Source organism: Notamacropus eugenii, chromosome 2 (assembly GCF_028372415.1).
Source record: "Notamacropus eugenii isolate mMacEug1 chromosome 2, mMacEug1.pri_v2, whole genome shotgun sequence".
Lineage (NCBI taxonomy): Eukaryota > Metazoa > Chordata > Mammalia > Diprotodontia > Macropodidae > Notamacropus > Notamacropus eugenii.
Window position 1 is genome coordinate 39,217,081 of NC_092873.1, and position 13,325 is coordinate 39,230,405.

At 44.0% G+C, this 13,325-nt stretch overlaps 1 protein-coding gene across 6 annotated transcripts in view; it reads left to right on the forward strand.

Annotated features, from left to right (window-relative positions):
* Positions 1-13,054, forward strand: part of RPH3AL (rabphilin 3A like (without C2 domains)) — a 169,552-nt gene extending 156,498 nt beyond the window's left edge. For 5 of the 6 annotated variants that reach the window (XM_072639908.1, XM_072639912.1, XM_072639907.1 and 2 more), the window contains 3 exons: positions 7,083-7,181; positions 8,836-9,009; positions 11,572-13,054. In XM_072639908.1, the coding sequence (XP_072496009.1) occupies positions 7,083-7,181; positions 8,836-9,009; positions 11,572-11,606 (308 nt within the window). In that variant the 3' untranslated portion in view covers positions 11,607-13,054. The remainder of the gene's footprint in view (positions 1-7,082; positions 7,182-8,835; positions 9,010-11,571) is intronic. The other variant, XM_072639913.1, reaches the window with a different exon arrangement.
* The last annotated feature ends 271 nt before the right edge of the window (positions 13,055-13,325 follow it).

Below are 13,325 nucleotides of genomic sequence, written 5' to 3' on the forward strand. Positions count from 1 at the left end.
TATGACTTGCCCTCCAAACCAAAAGTGATCAGTACTTTCTATGTAAACACAACCATAGTTCAGTAATGCTGGCCTCCTTAATCATCCCTTTCACATATATTTTTTATTTTTGTTCAGACTTGTGATTTCATTAGTATGTGGGAACTCCCTGTTAGGGAAAGGTAGATATGTGTGCGATTTTTCTGAAACAATAGAATGAGAGCGTTGTTTGAGAGCAATGAGGCAACTCGATGGTGAAGTGGATAGAGTCCTGAGCTTGAATCCAAGAAGACCAGACTTCAAATCCTGCCTCAGACACCAGCTGTGGGACCCTGAACAAGTCACTTAACTTCTGTTTGCCTCAGTTCCCTCCCCTATAAAATGGGGATCATAATAGCACCTATCTCTCAGGGTTATTGTGGGGATCAAATGAGATGGTATTCATCACTGTATGAAGTGCTAGGGATAAGAGGCAAGGCAAAGGAAGGTTTCCCCCCCCCCCCCCCCAGGAGCTCACCATTCCCTTTCAGTTCTGAAACTAACCTATGCCTAAGACTACCCAGTGAGAAAGTGGCCAGCCTTGCTTGGCTTCCGTGGGTCTTTCTGCTGCTGCTAAGAGTCCCTATCTTTTTGATCGTTTTTAAGAGATGACAGATCCCCAGGCACAATAGTGAAAGCCTCACCTACCCCAGCCCCTATAGCAGAGATAACTGGATGAATGAACTTCCTCTCCACACATGAGTTGTTTTTTTCCTTTGGGGAGGTTTCTGTAGTTTCCCTGAAGAGAGATGGCTGTGTTGGCCTAACTGTTAATCAGTGCTGCACGGTGATGTGGGTTTATCAGATAGCGAGCCACTCAATCCAGTGACTACTTGACTGTGGCCATCTCGGTAGCTCTATCTTGGGGCACCCTGTCAAAAACCCAGACAGCAGCAAGTATCATTAAATTTACAGCAGGAGCCATGGCTATCTTTCCCCATGCTCTAACCTGGGAGTCAGGAGACACGAGTTCTCCAGCTCACCCCTAGGTTTTCTTGGGCAGGACATTTCCCCCGCTCTGTACTTGTGTCTCAGTTGCCGCATCTATAAAATGGAGAGCAACAGCACCATCCTCATGGGAGGATGTCTATAAAGCTATTTGCAAAATTTAAAACATTATTTAAAGTGGAATCAGGACCAGACATATGATTTCACTGATGAAGGGAAGTCCCTCTACCAAGGAAGGTCAACATTTCTTCTGTGACTTAAAGAGTCACCTAAAGGCACTAAGAGGTTAAGTTATTTGCCCAGGATCTCACAGTCAATATGTGTCAAAGCTAACACTTGAACCCAGGGCTTCATGGCTCCAAGACCAGTTCTCTGCCACAGTGACCACCTCAGACTCATTTGTGTGTGTGTGTGTATAATGTATAAATATATATATATGTCTGTGTATTTATATGTGCATGCACACACACAGATAGATAGATAAATAGATAGATAGATAGATAGACAGACAGACAGACAGACAGACCTTTATATCATTATAATTTTTATTATTGGATTGGACCTGATTTTTTTGGTGCAGAGAGCTCCCAAGTGAGGAAATTCCCTCCACCAAAACTGGTTGGCAGCTTCTCTCTTAGAGAGTTGCCCAAGGGACAGAGAGGTTAAGGGACTTGCCCAGAGTCACCCAGATAGTAGGTGTCAAAGCTGGAACTTGAATCCAGATTTTCCTATGTCTGAGACCAGCTCTCCTCACTGTGCCACATTGCCTCATGTTTGGGAGAACAGTGTGAAGTAAATCTGGCGAGAGGTTGATGCTGTTATATACCAGAGGTGGGAAATGAGCCAAGATTTTCCTTTCTTGGAGACCAGCTTTCAATCTCCCACCTTCTGCTTCCTCTTATCATTTTTTCCTGTGAAATATTGTGCCCAGCTAAGTCCCAGGACAGTTGTGAGGATCAGATGAGATCCTATATGTGAAAGGGCCTTGGAAAATGGAAATAAGGTGGTCAGACTAAATAATTCATAAGGCTCCTATTTGCTTTAAAGAAATAGGTGACTCACTGATTCTCTTAAGTAAAAGAAATAAGAATTATTACGAAAACATGAAAGTCTCCCTCCAAAACCTCCTCTTACGGGGCAAGTGAACAGGCTCTCAGAGACACTAGCGGATTCTAAGCTTTCCATTATGAGCCAGTGTCTGTTGTCTGGGGACCAGACCTGCTAAATCTAGAGAAGTTCATCACCAGGTTGCCCATAGGGTGAGGTATTTTGTTTTGTTTTTTTTTACCGTGGTACTCTTGAAGACTGTCTGCTGAGCCACAGAGGGGTAGAGACCTGCTCTGGTATATAAAAAATAGGAGTACCTATCCTGATGAAATTAGAGATCCTTGGAGTACTGAAACATTGCTTTTATGAAAAAACATAACGAGGGTAGGGCAATCAGAGATTTGCCCCAGGGCATAGGAATGTAGAGGGTACAGCTATCCTTGGATTCCTTCAATCGATCATAATAACTGAGACTAGGACTCAGTTAACAAGAATAATTAATTAAAAGAGGAAGCTACCAGATGGCATCCTTCCTCTCCTCTCCACAACAGCTTCACCCTTAATTGAACTCCCACCTCACCGTATTCCTTCTCCTCCTCATGGTGAGGCTCCTTTGTCCTGTGGTCTCTGCCATCATCTCTGTCTCTTCACAACAGGGAATTGTATGCCAACATCTCCTTGCTGAACCAACTGTCTTAAAAAGTTGATTTGAGAGGTGTTTATTTTTTTATTAATTTATTTTTAGTTTTCAGCACTCACTTCCACAAGATTTTGAGTTCTAGATCTCCCCATTTTTCCCCTCTGCCCACCCCAAAACATTCCAATTTTCCCTTCCCCCAATCTGCCCTCCCTTCTATCACACCCTTCCCTTCTCCCATCCCCTTCTCCTTTATTTTCTTGTAGGGCAGAATAGATTTCTATACTCCATTGCCTGTATGTCTTATTTCCCAGTTGCATATAAAAACAATTTTTAACATTTGTTTTTAAAACTTTGAATTCCAACTTCTCTCCCTTCCTCCCTCCCCATCCATCCCCACTGAGAAATCAAGCAGTTTGGTACAGGTAATACATGTATAATCATGCAAAACACTTCCATAACAGTCATGTTGTGAAAGACTAACTCTATTTCCCTCCATCCTATCCTGCCCCCATTTATTTGTTCTCTCATTTGACCTTGTCCCTCCTCAGAAGTGTTTACTTCTAATTACCCCCTCCTCCTTTTTGCCCTCCCTTCTTTCATACCCCCAACCCCTGCTTATCTTCTTCCCTCCTACTTTTCTGTAGTGTAAGATAGATTTTCATACCAAATTGAGTGTGCATGTTATTCCCTCCTTAAGGCAAATTTGATGAGAGTAAGGTCCACCCTTTCCCTCTCACCTCTCCCCTTTTCCCCTCCATTGAAAAAGCTTTTTCTCACCTCTTTTATGTGAGAGATAATTTACCCCATTCTATTTCTCCCTTTCTCTTTCTCCCAATATATTCCTCTTACCCCTTAATTTTATTTTTTTGATATAATCTCTTTATATTCAATCATTCTATGCCCTCTGTTTATATGTATATAATATGTTTATATGTATATAAGCCCTCCAGCTACCCTAATTCTGAGAAAAATATCAAGAGTTACAAAATATTATCAGTTCAACTTTTAGTAATTTCTTTATGATTCTCTTTCCTGTTTACCTTTTCATGCTTCTCTTGATTCTTATGATTGAAAGTCATATTTTCTATTCAGTTCTATTCTTTCCATCAAGAATGCTTGAAAGTCCTCTATTTCTTTGAATGACCATTTTTTCCCCTGAAGTATTATACTCAGTTTTGCTGGGTAGGTGATTCTTGATTTTAATCCTAGCTCCTTTGACCTCTAGAATATCATAGTCTGAGCCCTCTGATCCTTTAATATAGAAGCTGCTAGATCTTATGTCATCCTGATTGTATTTCCACAATACTTGAATTGTTTCTTTCTGGCTGCTTGCAATAATTTCTCCTTGACCTGGGAGCACTGGAATTTGGCTACAATATTCCTAGGAGTTTTCCTTTGGGGACTTCTTTCAGGAGGTGATCAATGTATTCTTTCAATATCTGTTTTACCCTCTGGTTTTAGAATATCAGGGCAGGTTTCCTTGATAATTTCTTGAAAGATGATATCAAGGGTTTTTTTGATCATGGCTTCCAGGTAGTCTAATAATTTTTAAATTGTCTCTCCTGGATCTATTTTCTAGGTTAGTTGTTTGTCCAATGAGATATTTCACATTGTCTGCTATTTTTTTATTCCTTTGGTTTTGTTTTATAATTTCTTGATTTTTCATAAAGTCATTAGCATCCATCTGCAATTATTTTCTTCCGTGAGCTTTTGGACCTCCTTTTCCATCTGATCAATATTGGTTTTTATGACATATTTCTCCTCATTGGCTTTTTGGATCTCTTGTGCCATTTGGGTTAGTCTATTTTTAAGGTGTTATTTTCTTCAGCATTTTTGGGTCCCTTTTAGTATGCTCATGAGTTGACTCATTTTTCATGATTTTTTTTGCCTCACTCTCATTTCTCTTTCCAATTTTTCCTCTATACTTACTTGATTTTCCAAATCCTTTTTGTTCTTCCATGGCCTGAGACCAATTCGTATTTTTCTTGGAAGCTTTGGGTGTAGAAACTTTGACTTTGTTTTCTTCTTCTGTTTGTATATTTTTATCTTCCTTGTCACCAAAATAAGGTTCTATGGTCTGATTCTTTTTCCCAGTTTTTGCTCATTTCCCCAGCTATTTACTTGACTTTTGAGCTCTTTGTCAAAGTATTTCTCTGCTTCCAGTAGGGGTGGAGGGTGTATTGTCAGCCCCTCAATCCCCCCACAATCTGTGGACCTAGAGCTCCAGAAACAGCCCCTGCCCCTGCCCCTGCTGGTGCTGTAGTTACCACAGGCTCCTCCACCCCCTCCACCACCCTGGGTCTGGGGCTGGACTACTCTGCACTCTCACTCAGGTCCAACAGGTTTTTTCCACTGACCTTCCAATTTGTCCTCTTTTTGGGGTTATGAAGTCTGGAAACTGTCACAGGTGCCCAAGATTCAGTCCCCACGAGGTCTGCTCAGGTCCTGTCTGCAGCACACACTAGACTGTGCCCTTCTCCTAGTAGATGCTTCCCATCAACCTTCCAGGCTGTATTGGGCTGGAGATGCTTCACTCCATTGTTCTGTGGGTTCTGCAGCTCCAGATTCTGTTTAGAGTCATTTTTTACAGGTATTTGGCAGGGCTTGTAAGGAGAACTCTAGAAAGTCTCTGCTTCTACTCTGTCATCTTGACTCCGCCCCATTGGGTTGGGTTTCCTATTACCTTGGGAACATTTCATGCCACTCTCTCCAGATGCCCAAACTAATAGTTAGAATTCTTACAGCAGGGTTTGAGAGCCATAATGAGAACCTAGAGTTCCTCTAAGATGCCTCCTACATCCTCAGAGAAAGATCTGACTGTGTCCATGTTCATTTTCTCTCAATCAAATGTAAAATCCGTGAGGGCAGGGAACAATTCATTTGTGCCTTCGTATCGCCAGAGTCTTGCACAATGCCCAGTGTATAGTAGGTGCTTTTAATACTATACTGAATACTTGAGGGCATGAATAATTTGGATCGAATGACGGTGACAAATAGTTTTTGTAATTATTGCTTTGTAGTATATTTTGAAATCTAATTGAGTGAATCATAGGTTCATGAAATTAAAACTGGCAGGGTGCTAGAGATGGTCCCTTTTTGAGTGTTTTGAGTGACCTCAAGAGCTTCCCAGCCCTGAAGTCTGTGATTCTCTGTGAAAATGCAGGTAGAATGAATGAGAGGGTGACCCTGATACGGTTTGGAGTGAGGAGTGGTGGGAAACTGTCGTTCAGTGCCTTTTACATGATGACAAAATGAAAGCTGAGATTACTGAGAGGCCGCCTCCTAATTATCCAAAACTTGGGCCTCTGGCAGAAAGAAGATTATCCACCAAATAATTAAAAATGCAGGGTGCAAAACGACAACAAACATGGCACCCCCAAAGAGAGACAAGAAGACAACTCCTCCTCATCCTTAGCAGAGGCAGAGTTCTGTGTATGAAGAGCATTGCATACCTTATCTGGCTTTTTTGTCTTGTGTTTTTATTGATTTTGCTGAGTTTTCCTCTTCTTTTTCTTTCCAAAAAGTCTTTGTTATATGAGATGGCTTTTAGGGAAAGGGATAACAAAAATTATCAAAAACAGGTATTTTAAATGCAGGGTTATAAAATAAACATTTGGGGGAGTGGAACAGAATGCGGACTCCTTCTTCCTCCTCCCTCTCTTAAATACCTGGGCCAAATAAAAGACTGCATCTCTTCACTGGAGTTCAGTTTCTTCATGTAGAAACAGCAATAGAATGGTAAACTCCCTGAAGGCAGAGATTGTGCGTTGTGGTCTCCATATCCTTGGCATCCACTGCAGTGCTGAGGACTTAGGAGGTGTTTAATAAACGCTCACTGATTGATTTTTGTCTTTGCATTCCAACAGTGCCTGGTATAAAGAGGTGCTTAATAAAGGGGTATTGCTTGATTGGTTAGCCCCTGCTCTGTTCCGCCTATTTCTTAAGATGTCATGAAATCAAAGGAGATGTTGTCATTTAAACACTTTGTAACCTGGAAGCCTTTTACAAATATCCAGTGGTATCATTGAGTTGGCAAGACAGGCCTGACATCGAGGAAAGTAGCTAAGGAATCATGTAAGCAGGATGTGATGGGGTGTCACAATGACTGGCATCCACAAATGCTTCTAACCAGAGCTGCTCCCACACAGTCCCCAGAGACAAAGCCTTAACAACCTCCCTCCCTCCTTCCCCCATCCCAGCCTATTATCCCTTTGACACTGAGGATGTTTTTCCTTCAGTCCGATCACAATCTCTCCCACCTCTAATTGGAGCTGATCTTTGCCTCTTACTCAATCCCCTGGGGATGTCAAGAGCAACTACTTACCCTTCCCCAGTGCAGAATCCCTTCCTTCTGTGATGTGCAGCCAGTGAGGAAGCTGGTCCACTGACACAAGGATAAACATTCTCAGTCTGTGTTTGTCTTTTCCAGTGGTTTCTAGTGACAGTGACAGTGACTCCACCTTGAGTTCTTCCAGCCTGGAAGATGGGGCCAAGAGCTTGAAAGGTAGCAAAGGCCAAACAGAATCAGGTAAGGAGATGGGTGGATGGGTGAGCTCTGAGAAGCCTTGGGGCTGGAAGGGGCAGGTCTAGGCTGCCCAGGGAAGACTGCAACAGTGTCTCTGAACATAGCTCTCTGGAATGCACATAAGTGGATATTCATATTAACCGAATCTAGGAAGGCAAAGCTCAAAGTGGTAGGGGCTGATATGTAGAATCAAACCTGGAAGAGATCCCAGAAGCCATCTAATCCAGTCTGAACTGTTCCAAACCGGTGGTTCTTTCTGCAATATCAAGCAAGTAGTCACTCAGCCTGTGCTTGAAGACTTTCAGTGACTAGGAGCTCACCCCTCTGAAGGAACACTGTGTTTGGAGTCAGAGGACCTGGGGCAGCCTCTCCCTCCCAAGGGACTCATCCCAGGGCATTCACTGAAAGAGCTACATCTTCTGCATGGCTTCAGTTGAGATAACCACATTCCTTTTGGCACTTCAGAGCTTCAAGAAATGTACAGATTTCTTTATTTGCTCTTCATAACCCTTCTACAGGGGGAACAGAGCAAGGACAAAAGAGGTTTAGATCAGGCCCCAGTTCTAGAGCAAGAATGGACCATAAAGGCCTTCTGGGCCACCTCACCCCCCTTCATTTTATAGAGAAGGAAACTGAGGTCCAGATGCATAAAGTGACTTTGCTTCATGGGATCATAGATTCAGCCAGGAAAAAACCTTAAAGACCTTCTGGGCCAAACTGTCTCATTTTTACAGAGTAGGAAACTGAAGTTCATAAATAGAAGTGACTTGCCTAGGTATTCAGTATACTCCTGGTCCGCTCTTGCCCTGGTCTACACCTACTTCTCTATCTTCCTAAGCTTCCCTGGGCTTCAAAAAATGATTCACTATCACTTTTCCTTGGCTTTCCCAATCACAATTCAGTCTGATGAATTTTCTAAGCTATTGTGGAGGTGTATTGGGTGAGCAAGGCAAAAGTGATTCTTCTTGATCTGCCATCTTGAGTCTGTCCCTCCAAAAACAGGAACTAGATGGCATCTGGGGTCCCTCCTCCCTCTAAATGTATGATCCTATGAATCAGGCATAAGAACTACCTTGGTACAGTCATATTTCCCATTTTGAGATAGACCCCCCTCCTTGGGGCTAGCTATCTGGGTCTTAAAGGAGTCCAGTGCCATGTAGATAGGGAGGATGGGTCTATCTTTTTCTACCATGCTCCTCCAGGGAGATAGACAAGGTAACACTGGCAGCAGATACAAAAGCCTCATCAGGGCCTTTACGGGTCAAAACTTAAGAGATAGAAGGGCCCCTGCCTCAATTCTCTGAGGTTTAGGACTGGAAGAGATTGCACTACTCCCCAAGAGGTTTCCTGCGCCATTCCCTCCTGGAGCTGTTAACCCTCTTAGGTTAACTTATCTTATACATACACCTCCATGGGCCAGTCGACTCCCCAGTTAGAGTGGAGGCTCCATGAAGGCAAGGACTATCTTTGCTGTTTCTTTGTATCCCTGGTACTTAGCACAATTTCTAAAACAGAGTGAGTGTTTAATACATGCTTGTTGACTCATCAAACTAGCAAAATCCTGTTGGCAGTTCCCAAGAAAGGAGTAGAAGAACAGGTTAAAATCTGAAGGGAGAGGCACCCCAGACACACTTGTCCACTGTCTGGTCTCTTCTAGGTGGCAGCAGTGATCTTTCCAGAGCAGCCCAAGGCCAAGTTCTGCCTCCTAGACAGCCTTCAGAGAGTGGGACCAGCCTTGGCAGTGAGGCAGGGGGAGTCCAAAGTGGCCCAGAGAGTGGCCTGGGAGAGCTGCAGGGGGATGGCTCCGACAGCAACAGTCACAGGGCTCCCAGTAAGTGGAAAACTCTTCTCTCCCCTTTGGAGTGCCTAATCAATAATAATCAACATGCTGGTTGTTAGAATGAACATGATTATTACATGTCAGTGTAACATGTCAATAACAATTGATAATTATTGATATATACTTTATAGCGTGCTTTAAGGATTGCAACATACTTTATGTAGGTTGTCTCGTCTGCTCCTCCCCAAAAATACTCATAGCTAACACTTATATAGCACTTACGATCATCATCTCGCTTGATCCTCGAGATGGGGAGGTGCTGTTTATGTTCCCATTTAATATAAGGGGTTCATAAGATACAGTGCTCTCATTGAAAGGGGTAAAAGGGACCTTAGGAGCCCTCAAGTTTAACTCTTTCCTTTTAGGTGGAATGTAAAAAGCATTTATCAAGCATCTTCTGTATGTAACCCAACACGCCCCTTGGGGTTATCCCTAGAAGTGTGAGGGAATGGTAGTCATTGACCACTAAGAGTCCAGCTGGCCAACGCTGAGGGGAGATGAACTCAAAGACCTAGTGAGATGGTTACCTCTAGGAGCAGGGTCCTTTGTCCTCTGAGACCAGAAAAGAAGAAAGAATGGGGATCAGTGTAGGTCTGAAGTAGAGAAAATGACCATGAAGGGACCTCATGTCTTCTCAGGGATGTAGGAGACAGGCCCTCAGACAAGCTTTCCAGAAGGTCAGTTCCTTGAGAGTAGGTATTATTTCATTCTCAGCTGGGGGGCATGATGGGTAGAACATTGGGCCTGGAGTTGAAAAGAACTGTGTTCCAATCCAGGCTCAGACGCTTTACTGCTTTGTGACCTTGGGCAAGTCAACCTCTCTTTGCCTCAGTTTCCTCAGCTGTAAAAATGAGGGTATTAAAGCACCTGCCTCGAAGGGTTGTTGTGAGGATATGTGCAAAGCACTTAACACAGGACCTGGCACATGGTTCTCTATAAATGCTTATTCCTTTCCTTCACTTTGTATCACAAGTCAACAAACATTTATTAAGCACCTACTATATTACTACTGTGTTAAGGGTTGGGGATACCAAGAAAGGCAAAAGACAGCCCTTCCTGCCAATGTTTAGAGCAATGCCTTGCACATAAGTGCTTAATTAATGTTTGTAATTAATTTGTAATTTGTAATTAATGTTTGTAATTAATTAATCGATTAATTAATGATCCTAAATTTAGAAGGTATCTTAGAATTCATCTAGTCCAGCCCTTCAATTATAGATGGAGAAACTGAGGCCCAGAGAGGTTGCATTTACATGGAAGGGATATGACATGTACAACTGGAGGGAGCAGGAAAGGTTTCCCATAGAGGGTAGAGGTGAGAAGGCAGTGTACCCCAGGAATGGGGTACAGGCAGGGCAAAGACAAGGAGATGGGAAATGGGGTGCAGCAAGGGAACAGCAAGAAGGTCAGAGGTCATAGTATCATAGAACTAGACAGTGTCATGGTGGCCATCTGTAGTCAACCTCCTCATTTTGCAGGTAAGGAAACTGAGGCCCAGAGAGGTTTGGTGACTTTCCCCAGGTCACACAGATAACAGTAGCAGGTCTGGGTAGGATTTGGCTTGGACAAGACCAGGTTTCTCAAAGTCCTAACCCAGAGCTCGGGCGCCCTTAGACTGGAAGCATCCCAAAAGTTGATCACCTTGACTGGCTGGCAGGATGTTATTCACTGAATGACTTCCCAGGCTACTGTCATCTTTGATGCCAAAGATGTGAAAACTCAAGGGCAGCCCTTGTTTCCTTGGGGTTTCCCAAGGGATCTCTTGTCCCTGCAGGTAAACTTGCAAAGCAGGAGTATCCCCAGAGGTTTGACAGGAGAGAACATTCTCTCAGAAACACTTCCATCCAATGCCCATTTTTTTCTCTTTTCTCATTGAAGGTTAAAAAGAAAAAAAAGTCTTTCTGTCTTCAGAAAATCAAGGAGCTCTTTGTAGAACTTTTCCTGAGCTCTGACAGGTTCATTTATGTAGCAGGAGCCTGGCATGGGGGACGGTTACTTCTAAGAGCAATTCTGTTCCCATCCTGGCATGGTTTAACTAGACCCCTGTAGGACAGTCAATGTCATAGGGTCATAGACCATGGAATTCAGAGCCTTCTGGCACCTCCAAGGCCAGTCCTGTAGACCAGCAGGTTTCTAGGGCTGGAAGGCCCCTCTGAAGTTGTTGAGTCCAGCCCTCTTCATTTTACAGAGGAGGAAACTGAGGCCCAGTGATGTGCCCAGGCTCTCCTAGCTAGTAAGTGAAATCCAGAGCAGTATTAGAACCCAAGTCTGATTCTGAGTCTGGTGCTGAACCCACCATACCATACTGCACCCTAACCCAACCCTCCTCATTTTACAGGCGAGATAGCTGATGCCAGAGCAGGTAAGTGACTTACCCCCAATCACACCGATGCTAAGCAGCAGAGCCAGATTTTAAATTCAGGTTTAGTAATGACAGTCTCTGCCCTCCTGGTCCAGCACTTGCCAGGGCCAGGGGTTGAAGTGTATGTCAATATTTGTTCTTTTTTACTATTGACCTTTTTTTTTTTTAAATCATTTTTCTTATTCCCAAAGGCAAGAGACACACCTGGATGAGTCCTCGTTGTTGATACAGGCAAAGGAGTCAACCTTGGCTTTTGTCAGGGACCCCACAGACTGGACTTTTCTGTGGCATACGCAGACACAGATGCTCACACACACACACACACACACACACACACACACACACACACGCACACACACACACGCGCGCGCGCCCGTGCACACACACCAATGTTCCCGACCCTTTGGGACCTGTGAACTTTTTAGTTACCAAGCTGCCTTGAGGATTTATTCCATGCTGGAACTGGATCAGCCTTTCCGACAGCCCTCACAGACCCTGGCTGTGCTCTGTATGATGGTAACCAGGGGGAGTCCTGTACCCACTTCTGACAGCTACTGCCCACTCCCAAGGAAACTGAGCTGATTCCGAGGATGGATAGCTGGAAGAAGAAAGTGGGACCAGTTGCCCTTCGCTCCTCTCCTCTTTCCCTGTTGGCCACTGAGAACTGGACTGTCCTTTGCCTGAGGGTCCCCTGTCTAGGGGCTGCTGGTGCTGCATCTTCTATAGGAATGGGGTGAAGCTAGGCCGTAGCTAGACCACTGCCTTCACCGTCCTTCTCTCTCCATCCTACCTGGGAAGATTCAGTTTTTATATTCTTTTTACTCACTTCTCCCCCTCCTACCCCTAAATGAGCCCTCAAACCCTCTGTTGGAGGTTTCAAACCAACTCATTGGCCAGGGAGGTTCCACGCACTGATTTTGGAGGTAAGCCAAAAGCAACACCTGTCTCTTTAGGGTACAAAAAACACATATGAGCACCAGTGATGAAGTCAATGAACTTGGTCCAAAGAATGAGGAGAGGGTCCAGGTGAGACTGTAGATTCACCAGCTTTTCCCTTTAGTAAGGGGCTAGAGACTGCTCCCCACCCCTGCTTTCTGGGCTGCCAGTGAGAGCTTTCTTTGAAACTCCCTCCCCCACCTTGGTCAGGGTGATTAAAATTCCTTAGCTCCCCTTTCCTGCATCGAGTTTCCTGATTAGTCTCACTTCAGCCAGAGTCAAAGACAACCACTGGGTGTCTGGCAGCGCTCAGGAATGAATAGCAGAGATTTCTCCTCCTCAGTAGCCAGCCTTGGGCTTATTCTCTTGCCAAGACACTTGGGTCCCAGAAGCTATCAGTTCATTTTCTTCAGAAGATTCAGCTTGGCATGGAAAATGCCAGATTCACAGGGACTGGCAAACTCTTTTGGAAAAATCCACCCCAATGAGATGCCTAAGGGGGTGGGTGGTTTGGAATTTTTCCCCTTCTTTGACTTAATGTCAGCACATTGTCTGTTTCCTTTTGTCCCCCTCTGAGTACTGGGTTCAAAAACTGACACCCCACCTACAGGCTGGCTTCAGGGGTCCTGAGCTTTTCTCTTCTTGTTGGAACTATGGTTCTAGGGATAGAAACCTGCTGTTTCACTGTGATGAGGTAATTTCAGGAAGAAAACAATAAAAAACTAGAATTTGCATCAAGCCACTTGGTGTCTTTTTTCTGAAAGGAGAAAGTTTATTTCCCTGAGTTGTAAGACAGATGTATCTGCTGCTGCCTGGTGCCTTGTGCTTACATTGGAGGTTCTTAATCTTTTCTGTGTCCAGCACCCCTTGGACAGACAGTTGTCTGGTGAAGCCTATAGACCCTTTCTCAGAATCATGTTCTTAGAATCATAAAATGGGATTGTAGAGGAAACTCTATTGAATTGTAGTTATCAAAATATTTTTAAAAACAAGGTCACAGATTAAGGAC